This window comes from Oratosquilla oratoria, chromosome 27, assembly GCF_046742065.1.
Source record: "Oratosquilla oratoria isolate Oo_2021 chromosome 27, ASM4674206v1, whole genome shotgun sequence".
Lineage (NCBI taxonomy): Eukaryota > Metazoa > Arthropoda > Malacostraca > Stomatopoda > Squillidae > Oratosquilla > Oratosquilla oratoria.
Genome location: NC_134803.1, coordinates 12,658,367 through 12,683,237, shown reverse-complemented (window position 1 = coordinate 12,683,237; position 24,871 = coordinate 12,658,367). Strand labels below are relative to the sequence as shown.

At 39.6% G+C, this 24,871-nt stretch overlaps 1 protein-coding gene across 4 annotated transcripts in view; it reads right to left on the bottom strand.

The window, feature by feature from the left end:
- LOC143039903 (ATP-dependent RNA helicase DDX54-like) overlaps window positions 1-24,871 on the bottom strand; it is a 214,081-nt gene that overhangs the window by 127,036 nt on the left and 62,174 nt on the right. For all 4 annotated transcript variants that reach the window (XM_076210246.1, XM_076210248.1, XM_076210244.1 and 1 more), the window contains exon 5: window positions 617-750. In XM_076210246.1, coding sequence (XP_076066361.1) covers window positions 617-750 — 134 coding nt within the window. The remainder of the gene's footprint in view (window positions 1-616; window positions 751-24,871) is intronic.

The window sequence follows — 24,871 nt, the reverse complement described above, 5'->3', positions numbered from 1 at the left end:
AGATCTGACATCATGTAGCTAACACATGCATGTGTGCACGTTAGTATAGTATAGAATGAATCAATGACACTCAATCTATAAATGTTTCTTGCAACATAAGTGAAGCAGCCCTGTTGTGGATGTCTTGCTGCATTGCTTCCAACCCAGACAGTGGGGGGGACCAGGATGATCCTTCATCCATGAGGAGCTAAGATAAGAGGTCAACAAAGATGGGAGTGGGATAGGTGAGAGAAGGTGAGTGCCTTTCATTTGGCTACCTCCCTTATAAGGGACAAGAAGCCCTTGAGATATAGATACAGACAGCAATAAGATAAGAAAAGGGAAAACCACAACAAATTTTTAATATGCAGATGATAGTTTGTGATGAATAAACTCTGGCATATGGTTATATACAAGACAAAATAATCATATATTATCAAGAGAACACAATATGTTGTTTCAATGATTTTCTATTTTCTACAACTGTGACAATGACTGGACAACAATGGGGCAAAGCATAGTAGAGCAATTTTAACAGAATTACATTATATGTTAATGCACAGTTAAGTTATCAAAACATTGTATCATTTGCCTTTCACATTAAAAATCTAATCTCTCTGGAGTTGTCTGAACTTACCGTCCAGGAGTGGCAATGATGATATCTGGGTTTTCATGGATTGCTGCAAATTGGCCTTCAATGCTGTCACCTCCAAGAATGACAGCAGCTCGTAAGCCTGTAAACTTTCCTATATCTCTTGTAAACTTTAAAGTCTGAAAATAAATATATGTGGTTCTTAAATACAACAATTACCCTCATTTCAAAATTATATGGCAATCAACCAATGCTTTAGCCCAGTTTTCTCATAAAGGAGACCCACAGTTCCCCCAGGAAAGTGACCAAGGCCATCAGTTCAGCCTAAGTCACTTACAGAAAAGATTTCGAGGTGCTACTGGAGCAAATGCAAGACAGTATTGTATGAGACACCTATGGCAATGAGTGTGTTGCCAGGCTGATTCTATGTCAGTACAGTTTTAGTGCAGCTTGGTGACCTGAATATAGATGTACCAGTGCAATTCCTGCTTGTCTTAGGAGTAATTTCTAATTTGCATAAATTTTAGGAAAGTTTGATAGAATACAGAATCAGGTGTGCTTGTTCTGTGATATGAGTATGTCTATTTTTTAATAAATATATTGTGGGATACCAGAGGTAGGTTATTCTGGATGTTTGTGCAGAGATAAATGTGGGTAAAAGTAAGGTGATGAGATGTACAAGGGGTGAAAGTGGCACCAGACTGGAAGTGAGCATTAAGGGAGAGCGACTGGAGGAAGTGGATAGTTTTAGATACTTGGGTGCGAATGCGTCAGGAGAGGGAGGAGTGGAGGTAGAATATAGATTGAAGGAAGCGAGTAAATGCCTTGGTGGATTAAAAAGTGTAATGAGAAATAGACATTTGGGAATGGATGCTAAGAGGAAATTGTATGAAGGAGTGATTGTGCCAACAACACTGCATGGAGCAGAAACATGGAACATAAGAGAGTAATTTGAATGTGTTTGAGATAAGGTGACTGAGAAGTATGATGGGGGTTACTAGGCTGGATAGAGTGAGAAATGAGGAGGTGAGGAGGAGAATGGGGGTGGTAAGGAAGTTGGGAGATAGGGTGGATGAAAGAGTATTGGGATAGTTTGGACACATGGAAAGAATAAGTGAAGAAAGACTAGTAAAAGAGGTATGAAAGGCAGATGTGGAGGGAGTGAACATGAGGGGGCGACTTAGGATGGATAGGGTGAAAGGGGCTTTGGGGGAAGAGGGGAATGTCTGTTGAGGAAGGACAGGTGTGGACAGAAGACAGGGGTGAATGGAGAATGGTTGTATATGGATGATTTTGTGATGCATGAGGTGGAATGGGTGCGGGGATGGGGGTGAGGTAGTATGTGCGAAAAAAAATTGACGCAGCCCAAAAGGATTTCTCCCCATCTTCTCCTTTTCTGCATGAGGAGACGGTGAGGGGGGATCGCCAATTTAATGAAGCAGCTTTGCTGTGGATGTGCTGTGTCTTGTGACACTGCTTCTGACCCAGGGCAGTGGACAAGATACAGGGATGACCCGTCATCCAGAAGGTGCAAACATAAGAGGGAGGGTAGAGGGTGGAGGGGAGTGGAATGTATTGGGGATGGAATGGGTGGGAATGGTTTTTATGCCTTTGTTTTTTGGCTACTTCCCTTGTAAGGGGGAAAAAGCGTTTGGTGTATATATATATATAAAAGGAAACATAATAGCAAAAAAGGAGGAAAAAGTTAAAAGTAATGTGCACCAACATATATGGCATGATTGCAGGACTACATGAATTAAATAACTATCTGACAAAAGAGAAACCAGATATAATGGGAATTGTGGAGACAAAATTAAAATGTCCAATACCACCTAATACTGTGGAACAAGGTTTATACAACCATTAGGTGAAAAATAGAAAGGAGAAAGAGGGTGGAGTCATATCTTTGACTAAGAAAGGCTTACATATGACACCGATAACATGAGGAATAAATAATGTGGAATAGATTATGATAAAAGTTGAAAACAGTGACATGGAAAGTAGAAATTTTTTTAGTAATATATGTGCCCCTAAAAACATATTCTTGGACAAAGAGTGATCATTCCAAAATGTTGAAAGACACAAACCATGCATTAATTGAATTACTGAGAGAAAACTTAGTAATTATGGGTGACTTTAACTCTAAAGAAATATGTTGGGATGAGATGACAGTGAAAGGTGGAAATAACCTTTGGGGAAATATGCTACTGCACATGACCACTGAATACACATCGACTCAATGGGTAATGGAAAACACTAGATATAAATACAATGAAGAACCATCGAAACTAGACTTAATATTTATGTCAGAGCCTGAAATTGTGGGAAAAGTGGCCACATACTAATAGAGTTAAAACTAAAAGAACAAAGTCACTTGAGAAAAAATGAGAAATACAAAAAAGGAAAAATAATGTACAAAGATTTGAGAAACTAAAAAAAAATTCTTTCAAAATATAAATTGGGAAAACTTCTTAAATAAAGAAACAAAGATGGAATAGAAATGGAATATATTAAAAGAAATTTATAAAGAAGGAAAAGATAAGTATGTACCATAGCAGAAGCAGGAAAGGGTGTATACGAAGTGCTGGTAAAACAAAAAATGTAGTGAGGCTAAAGATAACAGAGACAAAGATTGGAAAAGATGGAAAAAAAAAAAAGGGTAAGGTACATATATCAAACGAAGAAATGAATATGTAAAAATATGCAGAGGACAAAAAAGAAACTATGAAAAAGACATAACAGACAAATGCAAGGACCAAACTAAACTATTTTACAGGTATGTGAATGGTAGATTAAAAGATAAACAAGAAATGGTGAAACTGTGTCAAAGGAATGACGAATATATAGATGCAGAAAGGGCTGAAATTATAAACAAACATTTTAAGTCTGTATTCACAATTGAAAGTACACAGAATTGGGGTGGACAGAAAGATCCCCCCAATGAAAGAAATAATTGTAATTCAGAAGGAAACAAGGGTCCAAGTAATAAACCTCGATGTCAGAAAATCACACAGTCTGGATGGAATTGCAATTTGGATACTAAAAGAATGTATAGATAAACTAACGGACAAAATACAAAAGATAATTGATTACTCAAAGAAGGAAAGTTACCACAAGATTGGAAAAATGCAAAATGTGTACCATGGAGATAAAGAAGACCCAAGAAACTATAGACCAGTCTCCCTTACAAGCACAATAGCTAAAATATGTGAAAAAATCATCAAAGTAGATGGATTAAACATGTGGAAAAAAATAATATACTTAATCCAAAACAATTTGGCTTTCAACAAGGAAGATCATGTACCACCAACTTGATTTGCTTTTACTCAAGGCTAACAGAAATAATGCAAGAAAGGGATGGATGGGCCGATTGTACATGTGCTAAGGGGAGAGGGTGGGGGAATATCAGATCATTTTTTGGTGGAAGGTAAGTTGAGAGTGGAGGATAGATGGAGAAAGAGGAAAGGGACAAAAGGTAGGGAGGTGCTTAGAGTGAACTCTTTAAATGAAAAGGAAAAGGAGGAGGAGTACAAGAAGAAGCTGAAGGAGTGGGAGGGAGTGAAGGATAGAGTAGAGCTAGGAGTGGAGGAGGAATGGGGATGGTTCAAGGAGGGAGTCACAAAGTGTGCAAGGATGGTGTGTGGAACAAGAAGGACAGGAGGAAATAGATGGAAGGGTAGTGAATGGTGGGATGAGGAAACAAAGAAGGTTGTAGAAGAGAAGAAGCGAGCTTTCACAGATTGGTTACAAAATAGGATGAGGGAGTCATATGAGAGGTACAAAGAAAAGAGAAGTAAAGCAAAAGGTAAAGGAGGCAAAGAGGAGAGCAGATGTGAAGTGGGGTAAGAGTATGACAGAAAATTATGAAAGTAATAAAAAGATGTTTTGGAAAGAAATTAAGAGAGGAAGAGAAGGCGAATCAAGTAGAGAAGAAAAGGTAAAAGGTGCAGATGGAGAGATGATAATGGAAGAGAAGGCAGTAAGGGGAAGATGGGCAGAATATTTTAGGGAGTTGCTAAATGTGAAGGAGGATAGGGAGGGAAAGATAGTTGCAGTGGGAAATGCTAAGAAAATGAGTGATGAGTGAGGAAAATGGAGGAGAAATAAGGAAGGATGAAGTGAAGGCAGTTGTTAAGATGATGAAAGCAGGTAAGTCACCTGGTCTGGATGGATGCTATGTAGAATATCTAAAAAAAAAGGAGGTACAGTGATGGTGAACTGGCTGGTTAGGTTATTTAATGTTTGTTTAAGAGAGGGTAGAGTGCCAGAGGACTGAAGGAGTGCCTGTATAGTTCCACTTTACAAGGGAAAAAGGGAAAAATGTGAATGTAGTAGTTTCAGAGGGATTGGCTTGTTAAGTATAGTTGGGAAGGCATATGGGAGGATCTTGATTGAGAGGATTAGGAGAGGAACAGAGGGAGTAATTGGTGAGGAACAGTGTGGATTTAGGACGGGTAGAGGTTGTGTAGATCAGATCTTTGTGGTAAGACAAATATGTGAGAAAGCTAGGGTAGTGGGTCAGGGATTGGAGATGGTTAAAGAAAATGGAGAAAAGTGGGAGGTGAGCCAGCTGTTGTTTGCGGACGACACTGTGCTTGTGGCAGGATCGGAGGAGGGACTGAGGAAGTTGGTGACAGAGTTTGGGAGAGTATGTGATAGAAGAAAGCTAAAGATAAATGTGGGTAAAAGTAAGGTGATGAGATGTACAAGGGGTAAAAGTGGCACTAGACTGGAAGTGAGCATTAAGGGAGAGCGACTGGAGGAAGTGGATAGTTTTAGATACTTGGGTGCAAATGTGGCAGGAAAAGGTGGAGTGAAGGTGGAGATAGAATGTAGATTGAGAGAAGCGAGTAAATGCCTTGGTGGATTAAAAAGTGTAATGAGGAACAGACATTTGGGAATGGATGCAAAGAGGAGACTGTATGAAGGAGTGATTGTGCCAACAGCACTGTATGGGGCAGAAACATGGAACATAAGAGAGGAAGAGAGAAGGAGTTTGAATGTGTTTGAGATGAGGTGTCTGAGAAGTATGATGGGGGTTACTAGGCTAGATAGAGTGAGAAATGAGGAGGTGAGGAGAAGAATGGGGGTGGAAAGGGAGTTGGGAGATAAGGTTGATGAAAGAGTATTAGGATGATTTCGACACATGAAAAGAATGAGTGAAGAAAGACTAGTAAAAGAGGTATGGAAGGCAGATGTGGAGGGAGTGAACATGAGGGGATGTCCTAGGATGAGATGGATGGATGGGGTGAAGAGGGCTTTGGGGAAGAGGGGTTACTAGGCTAGATAGAGTGTGAAATGAGGAGGTGAGGAGAAGAACGGGGGTGGAAAGGGAGTTGGGAGATAGGGTTGATGAAAGAGTATTAGGATGATTTGGACACATGGAAAGAATGAGTGAAGAAAGAATAGTAAAAGAGGTATGGAAGGCAGATGTGGAGGGAGTGAAGATGAGGGGACGTCCTAGGATGAGGTGGATGGATGGGGTGAAGGGGGCTTTGGGGAAGAGGGGAATGTCTGTTGAGGAAGGACGGGAGAGGACAGAAGACAGGGATGAATGGAGAATGATTGTATATGGATGATGTTGTGATGCATGAGGTGGGGGTGAGGTAGTATGTGTGAGCAAAATTTGATGCAGCCCGAAGGGATTACTGTCTTTTCCTTTTATGCATGAGGGGACGGAGAGGGGGGGTCGCCGATTTAATGAAGCGGCCTTGCTGTGGATGTGCTGTGTCTTGCAACACTGCTTCTGACCCAGGGCAGTGGACAAGGTGCAAGGATGACCCGTCATCCAGGAGGTGCTAAGATAAGAGGGAGGGTGGAGGGGTGTGGAGTGTATTCAGGGATGGAATGAGTGGGAATGATTTTATGCCTTTTCCTTTTTTGGCTACCTCCCTTGTAAAGGGGAAAAAGCCTTGGTGTATGTATGTACAATAACAATTTCATAAAGTATCACACAAAAAGCTATTAAGAAAACTCCAAATAATAGGTGTACAAGGAAAGTTATTGAAATGTATGGAAGATTTCTTGAATGAAAGACATATGAGGGTGGTACTTAAGAGACAAAAACTGATAAGTGGAGTCCCACAAGGTTCTGTATTAGCTCCGACAATTTTTGCCTTATATATAAATGACATGGATGAAGTAAAATGTTATATGAACTTCTTTAGAGATGATGCAAAACTACTAAAGAAAATACATACATATACCAAAGGCTTTTTCCCCCTACACGGAGGGTGGCCAAAAAGAAAAAGGCATAGAAATCACTCCCACCCATTCCTTTTCTATATATTACACTTCCCTCCATTCTCCTCCCTCCCTCTCATCTTGGCACCTCCTGGATGACGGGTCATCACGGCATCCTGTCCACTGCCCTGGGTCAGAAGCAGTGTCACAAGACACAGCACATCCACAGCAAGGCCACTTCATAAATTCGGCGACCCCCCACTGTCTGTCCCTCCCATGCAGAAATGAAGAAGACGGGGAGAAATCCCTTTGGGCTGCGTCCATTTTTTTCTTATACATACTTCCTCACCCCCCCATCCCCCACCCACTCCCCCTCATGCATCACAGCATCATCTATACACAACCCCTTTCCATTCACCCCTATCTGTCCTCTCCCGTCCTTCCTCAACAGACATTCCTCTCTTTTGTAATGCCCCTTTCACCCCATCCATCCATCTCATCCTAGGACGTCCCCTCATATTCACTCCTTCCGCACTTCTTTTGCTAATCTTTCTTCACTCATTCTTTCCATGTGTCCAAACCATCCTATTACTCTTTCATCAACTCTATCTCCCAGCTCCCTTTCCACCCCTGTTCTCCTCACCTCCTCATTTCTCACTCTATCCAGCCTACTAACCCCTATCATACTTCTCAAACATTTCATCTCAAACACATTCAAACTCCTCTCTTCCTCTCTCACATTCCATGTTTCTGCCCTGTATAATGCTGTTGGCACAATCACTCATTCATATAACCTCCTCTTAGCATCCATTCCCAGATGTCTATTTCTCATTACACTTTTCAATCCACCAAGGCATTTACTTGCTTCTTTCAATTTACATTCTAACTCCACCCCCACTCCTCCCTTTCCTGCCACATTCGCACCCAAGTATCTAAAACTATCCACTTCCTCTAGTCTTTCACCCTTAATGCTCACTTCCAGCCTACTGTCACTCTCTCCCCTTGTACATCTCATCACCTTTTGCCCACATTTATCTTCAGCTTCCTTTCACACACCTTCTCAAACTGTCACTAACTTCCTCAATCCCTCCTCTGATCCTGCTACAAGCACAGTGTCATCTGCAAACAACAACTGGCTCACCTCCCACTTTTCTCCATTTTCTTTAACCATCTCCAATCCCTGACCCACAACCCTTGCATTTACCTCTCGCACTACCCCATCCAAGTAAAGATTGAACAGCCAGGGCGACATAACGCATCCCTGACAAAGTCCCACCTTTACCTCAAACCACTCACTCTCTCCATTTCTAATCCTAACACAAGCTCTACTACTCTTGTAAAAACTCTTGACTGCTCTTAACAGCTTTCCTCCTATCCCATATATCTGCAATACCTCCCACAGCGCCTTCCTGTCTACCCTGTCGTAAACCTTTTCCAAATCCATAAAAGCCCAAAAAACATCCTTACCTTTTCCTATAGCTTTCTCACATATCTGTCATATCACAAAAATCTGATCTACACAACCCCTACCTGTCCTAAACCCACATTGTTCCAATTACTCTCTGTTCCTCTCCTAATCCTCTCAATCAAGACCCTCCCATATGCCTTCCCAACTACACTCAACAAGCTGATCCATTTCAAACTACTACACTCACACTTGTCTCCCTTTCCCTTGTAAAGCGGAAATATACAGGCACTCCTCCAGTCCTCTGGCACTCTGCCGTGTCTTAAACAAACATTAAATAACCTCACCAGCCAGTCCACCAAAACTGTACCTCCTTTCTTCAGACATTCTGTATGGCATCCACCCAACCCAGGTGCCTTACCTGCTCTCACCATCTTAAGGGGATCGTCCATCAGAAAATCATGGAGAGAGAGAGAGAGAGAGAGAGAGAGAGAGAGAGAGAGAGAGAAAAAAAAAAAATCTGAAAATATTTCCTCTAAAAGTGTTGCTCATAAGCTATCTCGTAGCTGAGTATGGAAGCTGTATCTTGATCTTTACTATCTAAAAAAAATATAATACAGTGTGGTGCCGTCGATTGATTTAGTGTTTAACCAAGAGCACCTCCAATGGGAGTGATCAGAGATACCCACATAAGAACGATTTGGGAAATAAAAAAAATCAAGGTATACGCTGCCACCACCCAATCGTCTATATGGATATATCTGACCATAAATGGAAACTGCTCCTTGTTATTCACGTCTGACTCCGTCCCCTTTCCTCAGGTCGTTCGGGGTTGGTTCTGGGTAGCGAAAAGGCCTATGCCCAAGTGGGGGTAGTAAAAGAATATAAGCGAAGGTCTGCTATGTGTTAATTATTACACTGAAGCAAAAATATAGTAAGGAAATACAAAAGTATATTGTGGTTTTCTCCAACTAATCTATTGATCCTTACAATATGAAAAATATATGGGTATGCGAGACATTTAATAACACAGTTTTTTCTTTCTTATGGGCATCATAAGTAAGGTCACAGGCACGTGGAAAAACGTAGTTATTTACGCTCCAACCTTCCGGTCACTGTATAAGTCTACTTATAATATTGTGTCTACCTTCAAGCCCTGTGTCTACCTTCAACCCCGTATTCTTATTAGAGAACGATCACAGACAGAATTATACTCTAAGGATTACACCCTCATAGCTAATGTATATACGCAAAGTGTTTGTGAAGTACACTCCCTTAAACCCCTTTTTCCATATCTGTTATCGGAATCATTTTTGGCATCAGATTCAAAACTTAATAATAATGATAACTATCTACCTACTATATCTGCACTATATCATTTAACTCACATATTGACATTTGTTTTCATTAATCTTACAGAACGTGTTCATACCTGTTATCGGAATCATTTCTGGCATCAGATTAAAATCTTAGCTGCGCACAAAAAGAACGAGACGGCTATGTGTTCGTATCTATGGGTAAACTACTAACCTCCCTGTTGTATTATTTCGTAAAACTTCATTTCGCTTCTCAACAGAGCCCCTAGCTGCTACAATCTCTCCCTAAACTATTTCTCTAGTGGAATCCTGAACTGAAAGTTGGGAATTTTTCCTATTACTCTTAAAATTAATGGCCTTAGCTTACGCCTCTGTCCGAACGTTTAGTGACGTCACGGGTGGGCGGAGCTACGGTGCGCCCGCTATGTTCGAGAACATTCTAATGTCGCGTCGAAACTCAGTTGAACCAAAATCAGCTGAAATATATTTGTAGCTATCTCCTATTGTATGTTTTTCTTCAATGATTATAGTAAAGCTCTTTGCCAACACATCTTGATAGGCAGACATAGAATAGAATAAATTCATGGTCTATTAAGGCTCTATTTTCTACTTTGCTTCTTGGTTGAGTAAAACCGTCACGACGTCCATAATACCCAGTCTCTCAAATCAACACTCAAATAAATAAATAGATAAATAAAACGAAATTCCAAAAATAATATCCCTTCAAAATTCCTGTCTTTACAACAGTACCCCCCACCCTACTGTGGCTGGGTCATGTGCGCTGCGTACTGCATATTACGTTTTCTGTTGTTACATATATTTGCTAACAAAAGAAGCTGTGTATTTTGCACAATATTTATGCTTTTGTATGATAAATAATAGCATACGAGCTAATATGTTGACAGATGCTGTGACATGCTGTGACAGTTGACACAGTATTATGGGTGTATACGCCACCATATACATGATGAGTAATATCACTCACACACTCACTCACCCCACTCACTCCCTCACTCACTCACTGGTCCACCACCAAGCACATCCTCCCAATCTTGCTGACTGAGCGGTTGCCGACACAGCACTTCCTGCCCGTGTCACCAGCACCACCACAAGCAACCGATACACACACACACACAAACATACTCATAAGTGCAGTCAACCTCTAACTCACAAAACACACGACAACCAAATAATAATGAACCCTTCCCCCCTGGAAATATTATATACTGTAAATAACATATAGCTAGTAATTAAGAACATGATAGTTTATTTGCGGGAAACCAAACATTCCCATTAAAAACCCATATTAATACATTTACCAGCACCTCCTATTTTTACTGTGTCAGCACTTCCGATGAACAAAAAGTAGATGCTCCAGAGCAGGACCAGTCGGTCCGATGATACGTACAGAGACATTAAATAGTGCATTGTGGTATAGAACCAAGAAGTGATTGACATTGTGTAAAACCATAGAAGAAATTGTGAACCAGTAAACTTATTTAATAAAAGAAAAAGATGTTACATTGAGTTTGGTGTCGCTGCCTTAAGTTCTGTGTTATGTATTTACTCAACACCAGTTGAGGATACAATGGGAAGGCAATACGTGATTGTGTGAATATTGACGTTCAGACAATGCGTAAAGCTATCATGGCCTCCTACCTGCATTCTGTCAGCAGAGATGAGAAGCCATTGCATTCTTACTGTCCTAAGGGAGAAGACTCGTGGTGTTTTTTTCCAGAGAGCACTAGCCAGGCAAGAGAAACCCGAGTCTCACAGAGTCAAGAAGCCGTTCCTGGCGAAAATTCCCACTGAGAAGCGGAAATCCATCCTGGCAATATATCAAGACCTCACCTCTACAGAGCTTTTACAGAAATGCCTCAAGGGAAGGACACAAAACCAAAATGAAAGCTTCCATGCAAAGATCTGGGCTTTGAGTTCAAAGAGGAACTTTGCATCAGCAGCTAGAGTTCAATTCTGTGCTCAAGTTGCGGTTCTGAACCACATCTTTGGTTATGAACTTGCATATATGCCATCAGCAAGAGGGACAACAACCAGTGATGCCATAAAACAGCTTAGGATGGCAGATAAAGATCGTCTGTCGCCAAAGATGCATCGCGCCAAGAAAAGGAAAAGTGCAATATAACCCTGGTGGATACTAACTGGATTCATCATATAAACCTGTAATCAAAAGCTGGCAACAAAGAGTAGGGTTGTGCCTATGATACCCTTTCAACACCATAACATCCTAAATGATGAAAGGGGACCAGTAACCATGAACAAAAAAACTATGACGCTCATTCCTGAAAAACTTGATTTTTGCACATTTAACTTGATTCATATCCAAAACACCTTCACTGATTTTTAACTGCAAATCCTTTTTGGTGGCAGATTTATGTCCTTCTGTCAAGGACTAGTAGGATTTTTTCATATATACATTTTTTTTTTTTTTTTGCTTTTTTCATCAACTTACTTTGGATTTTTTTTTTCTCATAACAGACTGATCACAACATCATAATTCTGCCTCTGTTTCTTCATCTATCTTAGCCCATTATACAGACAAAAAATAATCAATATCCAGTCAAAGGTCTATCCTCTGAATCAATTTCAAAATTTTCAAAAATTACCCCCTCAAAAATAAAATAAAAATCACAATAAAAAAAGTATAAGCATAAATGACTTGAAAACTCGGTGGTATCTTCTCTGATACAAGACAGTTACTAGAAAAAAATCTCAGCCACTTTCACCCCAAACTAAAAAAGTCCGATTTTCTAATGGAGGATCCCCTTAACAGCTGCTTTCACTTCATCCTTCCCTATTTCTCCTCCATTTTCCTCACTAATCGCTCTCATTTTCTTAGCGCTTCCCACTGCAACTACCTTTCCCTCTCTATCCTCCTTCACATTTAGCAACTCCCTAAAATACTCTCCCCACCTTCCTCTCACTGCCTTCTCTTCCATTATCATCTTTTCTTCTCTACTTGATTCGCCTCCTCTTTCTCTTTTAATTTCCTTCCAAAACATTTTTTATTGCTTTCACAATTTTCTGTCATACTCTTACCCCATTTCACATCTGCTCTCCTCTTTGCTTCCTTTATCTTATGCTTAACTTCCCTTCTCTTTACTTTGTACCTCTCATACGATTCCCTTGTCCTAAATTGTAGCCAATCTATGAATGCCTGCTTCTTCTCTTCTACACCTTTCTTTGCTTCCTCATCCCACCACTCACTACCCTTCCTTCTATTTCCTCCCGCCCTCCTTGTTCCACACAACATCCTTGCACACCATATGACTCCCTCCTTGAACCATCCCCATTCCTTCTCCACTCCTAGTTCTACTCTATCCTTTACTCCCTCCCACTCCTCTTTCAGCTTCTTATACTCACTCTCCTTTTTTTCTCATTTAAGCAGTTCACTATAAGTACCTCCCTACCTTCTGCCCTTTTCCTCTTTCTCCACCTATTCTCCACTCTCAATTTACCTTCCACCAGAAAATGATCTGATATTCCCCCACTCTCTCCCCTTAGTACATGTACATCCTTAACTCTTCCTACCACACTCCTGGTCACCACTATATAGTCCATTAATGCTCTATCTGCCACCCTTCCATCCACCACCCTCTACCATGTGTACTTATGCTTGACTTTCTTCCTAAATACTGTATTTGCTAACATCAACTCTCTTTCAAGACACATCACCATCAATTCTCCACTACAATTTTTACCTGGAACTCCATACTTCCCAATCACTCCATCTATTGGTTCATTTCCTACCCTAGCATTTAGGTCTCCCAATACAACTACTCTATGCACTCATTTATATCTACCCAAAAAGCCTCCCTTTCCTCTGCGCTCTTCTCACTACTAGGTCCATACGCACTCACAAAAACCCACTCCTCTCTCCCCAGTTTCACCTTCATCCACATCAACCTTGATGAATCCTCCTTCCACTCCACTACCCACTTATCTCTTCACTTACTAGTATAGCCACCCCTTCTCCCCCTCATCCCCTCTTCACTCCTGAGTACCTCCCAGCTACACTCCTAAACTCAGTTACCCTTTCCTTTCATTTTAGTTTCACTCAAGGCCAGCACATCTGTCTTTCTTTTCACAAACATACTGCCTATCTCTTCCCTTTTACTCTTATCTGTACCACATCCACGCACATTAAAAGACCCAAACCTTAAGGTACTGGTTGGAAAACTCCCAGACCCTCTTATGCCTTTACTTCTTTTTTTAGGAATGTCCCCTTTTGGGGCTACAGGTAGTCGAACTCCTAATCCCATCCCCTGTCCTGTTTTTGTCGCCTTTTACGACTCAAGTGGAAAGACTTGGTGGTAGCATTCTCTTCCCCCACCACCGGGGCGGCGAAAAAAGGAAATGAATATTCAGAGAAATGGTACAGGACAGTAAGAAGGGGTTGGGGGACAGCATAACGGAGGTAGTCGTTGTATAAAAGTGTCATAATTTCTCTATGAACAGTTTTCCTCTATCACAGACAAAATGATGTGTGGCTCTGGTCATTAGGGGCACCCCATATAGACCCTAAAGTATCAACTGCATGCTACTTTTGCCACAATAAAATGCAGTCAATACCCCAGACGGGTACAGAAAGACTGTGAATCACTACAGAGAGACCTGGATAAAGTCTGGGAATGGAGGCAAAAATGGGAAGTGAACTTCAGCATCAAAAAATGTAGTATAATGGAGGGAGGGTGGAGGGGTGTGGAGTGTATTCAGGGATGGAATGGGTGGAAATGATTTTATGCCTTTCCCTTTTTGGCTACCTCCCTTGTAAGGGGGAAAAAGCCTTGGTATATATATGTATGTATAATGGAGTTTGGAAAAAGTAAAAATAGAATATCAGGGCAAAATAAAATTGGTACAAAAGAAGTAAAAAAAAATTTGCTTAGGAAAGGACCTAGGGGTAATTATAATTATTAACAAAGACATGTTCCCAGACAAGCATATCAACAAAACAGTTGGAGAAACCTTCAATTTACTAAGATCAATAAAGGTGGCCTTTGACTACTTGGATGAGATAATGGTAAAATATATATATATATATATATATATATATATATATATATATATATTAGTCACACTGATAAGACCAAGATTGGAGTATGCTGCAACATTATGGACACCCAGCACAAAATAGAATATAAAGAAATTAGAAAGAATGCAATGAGCAATGACAAAGATGGTACCAACACTTTCTAAACTGACATACAAAGATTGTCCAAATTGGAACTACCAACTCTGGAACAAAGAAGAGAAAGAGGAGATCTACTGGCCATTTACAGAATTATGAAAGGAATGGAAATCCTTGACAGAGAAGATTTATTGAAGTGGGATAAAAGAAAAACAAGAAGGCATGAAAAGAAACTTAAAAAGAATAGTTATAGAAGAGATCTGAAAAAGAATAATTTCCACACACAGTGGTAGATGTCTGGAACAAACTGGTTCAAGTTTTAAACAGATCGGAAGGGGGCAATGACGAGTGATACTGTAATGTAGCAAAGTGATTTAAGTTTAACAAGAATAGAAAAAAAGAAGAGAAATGGATGATAAACCAACATATGCAGAGACAACCAAAAGAAGACTAGAGATGACTAATTATGAAATACTTTTGGGAGTGGTTAGAAAATATGTAACACAGAAAGTGTAATGAGAAATAGACATCTGGGAATGGATGATAAGAGGAGGTTATATGAAGGAGTGATTGTACCAACAGTATTGTACGGGGCAGAAACATGGAACATGAGAGGAAGAGAGAAGGAGTTTGAATGTGTTTGAGATGAGGTGTCTTGAGAAGTATGATAGGGGTTACTAGGTTAGATAGAGTGAGAAATGAGGAGAGGAGGAGAACAGGGGTGGAAAGGGAGCTGGGAGATAGGGTTGATGAAAGAGTATTAGGATGGTTTGGACACATGGAAAGAATGAGTGAAGAAAGATTAGTAAAAGAAGTGTGGAAGGCGGAGGTGGAAGGAGTGAATATGAGGGGGCGTCCTAGGATGAGATGGATGGATGGGGTGATGGGGGCTTTACAAAAGAGGAATGTGTGTAGAGGAAGGACAGGAGAGGACAGAAGATAGGGGTGAATGGAGAAGGGTTGTGTATAGATGATGCTGTGATGCATGAGGGGGAGTGGGTGGGGGATGGGGGTGAGGATGTATGAGAAAAAATTTGATGCAGCCCGAAGGGATTTCTCCCAGTCTTCTCCTTTCCTGCATGAGGAGAGGGAGAGGGGGGGGGGGTCGCCGAATTTATGAAGCGGCCTTACTGTGGATGTGCTGTGTCTTGCAACACTGCTTCTGACCCAGGGCAGTGGACAGGATGCAGGGATGACCCGTCATCCAGGAGGTGCCAAGATAGGAGGGAGGGAGGAGGGTGGAGGGGAGTGGAATATATGGGAAATGAAATGGGTGGGAGTGATTTCTATGCCTTTTTCTTTTTGGCTACCCACCATGTAAGGGGGAAAAAGCCTTTGGTATATGTATGTATGTATGTAGAAAGTCCCAGATATGAAGACGAATCATTCCATGGATTCAGAACAGAAAGAGGTATTGACCTCAAAAAAATACTAATAAACCAAGAAATATTTGAAATGAAAAGGGATATTGTTAAATGGAAAAAGTAACATAACCAATTATAACAAATTAAGGAAGGAAAATGCACTATTAGTTAGGGAATTGGAAGAAATGAAAAAGGAACTGGCTAAAGTAAAAAACGATAATGAAAAGATGAAAAATGAAGCTTTGTTGAGGGAAGTTAATGAAAAAATATTAATAGAGGCAGGCAAAGTTGGTGAAAATATAAAAAAATCAACTATTATTTTCTATCGGTGTTTACTAATGAGAGGTTAGATAAAGTACCTGACTGCGATCCGATTTTCAGAGGGGATGAAGAAAGTAGTCTATCTAATATCAGCATTAGTAAAGTAGAAGTAGTCAAGCTACAAAATCCCCAGGTCCAGACAAAATTTTTGCAAGAATGCTAAAGGAGTGTAAATTTGAAATCTACGACCAGTTAACTGAAATATTTAATAAATCAGTAGACACTGGTTTTGTGCCTACTGCTTGGAGGCAAGCAAACGTTGTTCCTGTTTTTAAGAAGGGAGACAGATCGTATATATGCAACTACAGGCCAATCAGTTTGACATTGGTTATAAGAAAAATGCTTGAATCAGTAATAGTAAATAGACTCAGAGAACACATCGAAAGACATACCGTATTTTACGGCTTGCAAGACGCTGCATCTTGGAAGACGCACCCTAATATTTGAAAGAAATTTCTAAGAAAAAGTCATTCTTATACAAGAACACATTCACCATATACCCGACCACTGAACAAAAAAACATAAGAAGCAAGGAGTCTGCTAGACTCTATTGTCTCAACTCTCATAAATTTGCTGAAGCACTCACCATTGATTCACAAATATGTAAATAAAAATAGCATAGGTAAATTTTTTAAAGGTTTTAGTGGCGGGCGACGGCACGTATTGTTTACATTACGTAATCACTTATCCGATTTTGTTTGTATGACGATGACATACTAGTTGGTGGTTAGTAAATATACCACATTTTTCATTGTCCAAGGGTGGTTTTATTTTCATAAAAATAAATTTAAATTTTCAAAAATATGCATGTAAAAATATAAAAATTAAAAAATATATATATATTCATCCTCAAATCCCGAGAACACGTCATTACTGGAAGGATTATGGTATTGGAAACACTTGTAACAGCTAAGTACTGAATTCACATTACAGACGCTCCTCAACTTACGTTTTAGTTACGTTCCGAACGGCTGAAGGTAAGTTGAAAATGAACGTAAGTTGTTACTGTACTATACATCGGTAAATTCTATTACCGTATCTTATAAAACACCCCTAAATCATTAATCAAACACATAACATTGTAAAATAATAACATTAATTTCAAATAGATTAAATTCAAGCAACATAAATTGAGATGATTGAGGAGGAGGGGGAGGAGGAGGAGGCAAGGCATTTTCAATTTGTCGTCTGCGCAATGTAAACAATGGACGCAGTGTCATGCGCAAGTATCGTTTGAACTATGGAGAGCGTGGTAAACTAAAAAATTCACTCAAAATTTTTTTTTATTTACAATTTTTTTTTTTACCGTCAGTTCAAACGTAAAATCGAAAAAACGTAAAAAGAATGAACGTAAGTAGAGGAGTGTCTGTATACAAAAGGCTGAATTAAACAGTACTTAAGCTAACATCATAGTGTAATGACTCAACATACAAATCGAGAACGCTATCGGTCAAGTGTCCAAGCTCACTAGAGCCTGGGTGTTGCCTTACAATACAACATTCGTCTTGGAAGACGCACTAGTATTTTTCAGGGTATTTTTTTTTTTAGAAAAAAAAAATGCGTCTTGTATGCCGTAAAATACGGTAATTTAATTCGTGATTCACAGCATGTGACTAATCTTCTATCCCTTTACACTAAAGTATATAAAGCGTCAGATAACAATGATAATTACGATATTATTTACCTTGACTTTAGCAAAGTGTTTGACAAGGTGCTACACCAGAGACTATTAAATAAAATCAAAGCCCATGGCATAGGAGGAAAAGTGTTAGAATGGACTAGAGCTTGGATTAGTAACAGAAAACAGCGGGTCACCATAAATGGAGTAAAATGTAGGTGGGGCAATGTTACTAGTGGGGTCCCCCAGGGCTCGGTTTTGGGTCCCTTGTTGTTCATTATGTACATAAATGACTTAGACGACAGGATAAATAGTGATATTAGTAAGTTTGCGGACAACACTAAGATAGGATGCCTAATTAGGTCAGGAGACGACGCAGAGATTCTGCAGGATGATATTAACAAATTGTTCACATGGTCGGTGAAATGGCAAATGAACTTCAATATCTCTAAGTGTAGCATGTTAAACATAGGGCTACACAACCCTGAAAATACAGTTTAGATAACACGCTTTTAGAGAGAGACACTTGGGAGTTCTAGTGAGTCCAGTCCTTAAAGCCAGGAAACAGTGCATTAGCGCCAGGAAGAAAGGAAACAGTGCATTAGCGCCAGGAAGAAAGCTAACAGAGCATTAGGTTTCATTGCTAGGACAGTAACGTACAGAGGTAATTATTAAACTCAAGCAATAGTTAGACCCATCCTTGACTATGCAGTACAGTTTTGGTCTCCATCCTACAGAATGGACATCAATTCACTAGAATCAGTACAGAGAAGAATGACCAAAATGATACATGGACTCAGAAATTTGCCTTACAAAGAGAGGCTTAGGCACCTTAACTTACACTCTCTGGAAAGACGCAGAGTGTGGGGTGATCTAATAGAGTAGTTCAAGTGGATCAAAGGCATTAACAAGGGTGATGCAAATAAGGTCATCATATTAAAACAACAGGGCAGGACTCACAGTAATGGTTATAAACTGGACAAATTTAGATTTAAAAAGAAAATAGGCAAGAATTGGTTTATTAATAGGGTGGTCGACGAATGAAATAAACTTAGTAACCATGTAGTAAGCGCTGAAACTATCAGTTGTTTTAAAAAACCATTAGACAACTTTATGGATGGGGATGACAGGTGGTGATGGATACGGAGCTGCCTAGTGTAGGCCTTATGGTTTCTTGCAGTCTCCTTCATTCTTATGTTCTTATGATGGAAATCAAAAACCAAATGAAAGACAAAGAAAGCCCAAAAAATACTATTTAAAGAAATAGTCAAAGAATAAACAAATGAAAGTACAGACGCTCCTCAACTTACGTTTTAGTTATGTTACGAACTGCCGAACGCAAGTTGGAAATGAACATAAGTTGTTACTGTACTATACATCGGTAAATTCTATTACCGTATCTTATAAAACACCCCTAAATCATTAAACACATAACATTGTAAAATAATAACATTAACTTCAAATAGATTAAATTCAAGCAACATAAATTGAGATGGTGGAGGAGGCAAGGCATTTTCAGTTTGTCGTCTGTGCAATGTAAACAATGGACGCAGCGTCGTGTGCAAGTATCGTTTGAACTACGGAGAGCACGGTAAACTAAAAAATTCACTAAAAAAAATTTTTTTTTTACAAATTTTTTTTTTTACCGTCAGTTCAAACGTAAAATCGAAAAAACGTAAAACGAATGAACGTAAGTAGAGGAGCGTCTGTACATACATACATACATATACCAAGGCTTTTTCCCCCTTACTAGGGAGGTAGCCAAAAAGGAAAAGGCATAAAATCATTCCAACCCATTCCATCCCCGAAAACACTCCACACCCCTCCACCCTCCCTCCCATCTTAGCACCTCCTAGATGACGGGTCATCCCTGCACCTTGTCCACTGCCCTGGGTCACAAGCAGTGTCGCAAGACACAGCACATCCACAGCAAGGCTGCTTCATTAAACCAGTGACTCCGTCCCCCCATATAAAGGAGAAGACGGGGAGAAATCCCTTCGGGCTGCGTCAAAATTTTGCTCACACACACTACCTCACCCCCCATCCCCCATCCATTCCACTTCATGCATCACAACACCTTCCATATACAATCATTCTCCATTCGCCCGTCTTCTGTCCTCTCCCGTCCTTCCTCAACAGACATGAAAGTAATAAAGGAAAAAAGATTGGGTAAGAGACACAATAGAAAAAAATAAAAAAATAAAAATGTATTGTAATCTATGGTATCAAAGAAAAACTTGGTCTAATAAGGTTCCAAAGGGAAAAAGAAGAGGAGAATATAGTGACACAAATACAACCACTCCTCGTTTAACGACGACGATTGGGACCAGCACGCCGTTGTTAACCAAATTGGTCGTTAAGCGAAAGTGTATACATATACGTACATGTACTGTATGTACAATGTCCAGCAATACATGTATCTTTATTTTCGTGTATTTTCCCTCTTTTATACAGTACATTAAGGCTTTATTTACTGTTTATTTACGGTGGTTAGGTTCCTGAAATTACCGTATATGACCAAATCCGTGTATGCTGACATTCCATATTGAATACCGGGGTATTTTTTTAGTTTCGACCATGGGCGCAATATAGCAATAGAAAATTAATTATTAATTTTGTCAATTAAAATGTATCAACGTAATATGCAATTTTGTGGGCGGAAATGAAAGTAAAAAATACCATGCTACAAGAAAATATGCTAATGAACGAAGTCGGTAGCATAGGATTGGGACGCCATCTTGTCGTCTGCCAACGTCTCTCACGACGACGACAACGAGGACGAGCCGGATGACATTTAATTTGCAGATAATGATTTATCAAACACAGGTCAGGTTAGTTTAGTTTAGGTTAGACAAATTCATCATCCTTTTATTTCTTTGACATCAGCATCTATCATAACAAACATGGTGTACCATTCGTCTGACATGACTTCGTTACTTACGAAATTTGTTTTAGCACCTTTTTTTTTCCGCTCACAAAATTGCATATTACTTTGATATATTATAATTTACAAAATTAATAATTAATTTTCTATTGCTATATTGCACCCATGGTCGAAACTAAAAATTTACCACTACTGGTATATACTGTACCCCAGGTAGTTTTTGCAGCTTGCAGGATGGTAATGTAGACCTAAGCTTCAGAACACTTTACCTCACAGCTAATATCCACCATACAAGTTCAATTATAACATCGTACAAATTTGCCTCAGCCAACTTAATTATCGTACACGACGTCGTAACTTCGGGAGATTTATGTTAAACATCTGTCATAAAGCCCGTCGTAACTCCGCGTCGTCGCTAACTGAGTAGGTCGTTAAACGAGGAGTACTTGTACTAAAAGAAATACAGGAGGAGGGCCGAGGACTTGAAAAGGCAATAGAAGAGATCTATAGGATGGGCAAATATTCTGAGGAGAAGAATTGACCTCTTAAAGTAAAAATTTATTCACAGAGAATAGCAGAAGAAATATTAATAAACATAGGAAAACTAGCAAAAAGTAAAAACTACAAAAATCTATGGATAAATAAGGAATCGAGTGATGAGGAAAAAGAAAAGGAAAAAATACTTAAATGGAATACAAGACACCAATTGGAAAAAGTGATCACATATAGAACTAGAATTACATGAAGAAACGAATAGAGAAATTAACGTAAAACACAGAAAAGTCAGACTAATGTACATCAAAACAGATTTTGAGAAACTTAGGAAATTCTTTCGAGAAGCAAATTGGAAAAAATTTAATAATAAAGAAACAAAGGTGGAAGAGAAATGGACAATTTGGAAGGAAATCTATAATGAAGGAGTGGATAGGTGTGTACCTAGACAAAAACAGGAAAGGGTATATATAAAATCCTGGTATAATAAAAAGTGCATTAAGTCAAAATAGATAAGATATAAAGCCTAGAAAAGGTGAAAAATGGAGAGAGAGAGAGAGAGAGAGAGAGAGAGAGAGAGAGAGAGAGAGAGAGAGAAAAAAAAAAACGGAAAATATACACCAAACTAAGAAATCAATATGCAAAAATACAAAGAAAAGAGAAATTATTAAAAGGTCATAATAGACATATATAAAGATCAACCCAAATTATTTTATAGATATGTAAACGGCAAGCTAAAAAATAAACAGGAAATACTTAAATTACTAGCTCCGATAATGTTTGCACTGAAAGTTACACTGAAAGTTACACAAACTGCTTTGCGGATGACACAAAATTATTAAAGAGATTAAACTCTGAAATAAACTGTGACTCATTACAGTGATCTGAACAAAATCTCAGAGTGAAGCAAGAGATGGGAGGTAGAATTCAAATTCAAAGAAGTACAGTATAATTGAATTTGGAAAAAGCAAGAAGAGAATATCAGGACAGTATAAAATTGATGGAAAAGAAGTAAATTCTGAAAGGGACCTAGGAATAATCATCACCAAAAACATGTTGCCAGGTTATCATATAAACAAAATAATCAGACAAACATACAATTTGTTGAGATCAATAAAGGTGGTCTTCAAATACCTGCAGGAAATTCTCCATCCAGTTTAGTAAGTTACCTTGTATCCCTCCTATGTTTTCCAATTTTTTATATAATTTTTTGTGTAGTACTTTGTCGAAGGCTCTTTGTAATTCTAGGAAAGCACAATCAGCCCAGCCATCCCTTGTATTATATCTATTAGTCTTGAGTAGAAACAGATCAAATTTGTAGCACATGATCTTCCCTGTCTGAATCCAAATTGTCTCGAGTCTATAATATTGTTTTCTTCCAGGTGTTTTATCCATCTATTCTTGATAATTTTTTCATAAATTTTGGCTACAGTGCTTGTAAGGGAGACTGGTCTGTAATTAGTTGGTTCTTTGTTTCTTCCTTTATATATTGGTATAGTGTTGGCATTTTCCAGTCTTTTGGTATTTTTCCTTCTTTGAGTGAGCAACTTATTATATTATGTATTTTGTTTCTTAGTTCTTCTTTGCATTCTTTTAGTATTCAATTTGCAATTCCATCCAGGCCGTGCGATTCCCTAATGTCAAGGTTCATCAATTGATCCATTAATTCTTTTTGTGTTATTGTTATTTCCCTGGCTGTTCAACTTATACATGGATGGGGTGGTGCGAGAGGTGAATGCAAGGGTAGTGGGTCAGGGATTGGAGATGGTTAAGGAAAATGGAGAAAAGTGGGAGGTGAGCCAGCTGTTGTTTGCGGACAACACTGCGCTTGTGGCAGGATCGGAGGAGGGATTGAGGAAGCTGGTGACAGAATTTGGGAGTGTGTGTGATAGAAGAAAGCTGAAGATAAATGTGGGTAAAAGTAAGGTGATGAGATGTACAAGGGGTGAAAGTGGCAGTAATCTGGAAGTGAGCATTAAGGGAGAGCAACTGGAGGAAGTGGATAGTTTTAGATATTTGGGTGCAAATGTGGCAGGAAAGGGTGGAGTGAAGGTGGAGGTAGGATGTAGATTGAGAAAAACGAGTAAATGCCTTGGTGGTTTAAAAAGTGTAATGAGGAATAGGAATCTGGGAATGGATGCTAAGAGGAGACTGTATGAAGGAGTGATTGTGCCAACAGCACTGTATGGAGCAGAAACATGGAACATGAGAGAGGAAGAGAGAAGGAACTTGAATGTGTTTGAGATGAAGTGTCTGAGAAGTATGATGGGGGTTACTAGGCTAGATAGAGTGAGAAATGAGGAGGTGAGGAGGAGAACAGGGGTGGAAAGGGAGCTGGGAGATAGGGTGGATGAAAGAGTATTAGGATGGTTTGGACACATGGAAAGAATGAGTGAAGAAAGACTAGTAAAGGAGGTATGGAAGGCAGATGTGGAGGGAGTGAACATGAGGGGACGTCCTAGGATGCTAGGATGATATGGATGGATGGGGTGAAGGGGGCTTTGGGGAAGAGGGGAATGTCGGTTGAGGAAGGACGGGAGAGGACAGAAGACAGGGGTGAATGGAGAATGGTTGTATATGGAAAATGTTGTGATGCATGAGGTGGATTGGACGGGGGAATGGGGGTGAGGTAGTGTGTGTGAGCAAAATTTTTTGACACAGCCCAAAGGGATTTCTCCCCGTCCTCTGCTTTATATGGGGGGACGGAGAGGGGGGGTCGCCGATTTAATGAAGCGGCCTTGCTGTGGATGTGCTGTGTCCTGCGACACTGCTTCTGACCCATCCGTCATCTAGGAGGTGCTAAGATGGGAGGGAGGGTGGAGGGGTGTGGAGTGTTTTTGGGGATGAAATGGGTGGGAATGTTTTTGTGCCTTGTCCTTTTTGGCTACCCCCCTGGTAAGGGGGAAAAAGGCCTTGGTATATGTATGTATGTATGTATGTTATTTCCCTCATGGGGGGAGATTGCACTTCATTTCCTTCATTCCAATACTGTACTTTTTCTCTAATGAAAACCGATTTTAAGTGATTGTTCATGACTTTGGCCATTTCTAGATCTTCTGTGTATTCTGTATTTCCTTGGTGTAGTTTTACCATTTCCTGTTTATTTTGAAGTTTACCATTCACATATATAAAGAATAGTTTGGGTTGATTTGTACATTTTTCTATGTTATCTTTTTCGTTACTTTTACAAGAAGGATAAAAAATGGTGAATGGAAAATGGTTGTATATGGATGATGTGATGCATGAGATGGAATGGGTGGGGGGATGGGGGGGTGAGGTAGTATGTGTGAGAAAAATTTGACACAGCCCTAAGGGATTTCTCCCCATTTTTTCTTTTTCTACTTGAGGGGACAGAGAAGGGGGGTCGCCAATTTAATGAAGCAGCCTTGCCATGGATGTGCTGTGTCTTGCGACACTACTTCTGACCCAGGGCAGTGGACAAGATACAGGGATGTATGTACAAATAATAAATACATGTTCTGTTTGGAAACTTAAAATGGGTTTTTATTGACCTTCTCTTATTGAAAATGCATTCCTAAGTAAAATACAATACTGGGGAAAGGCTATT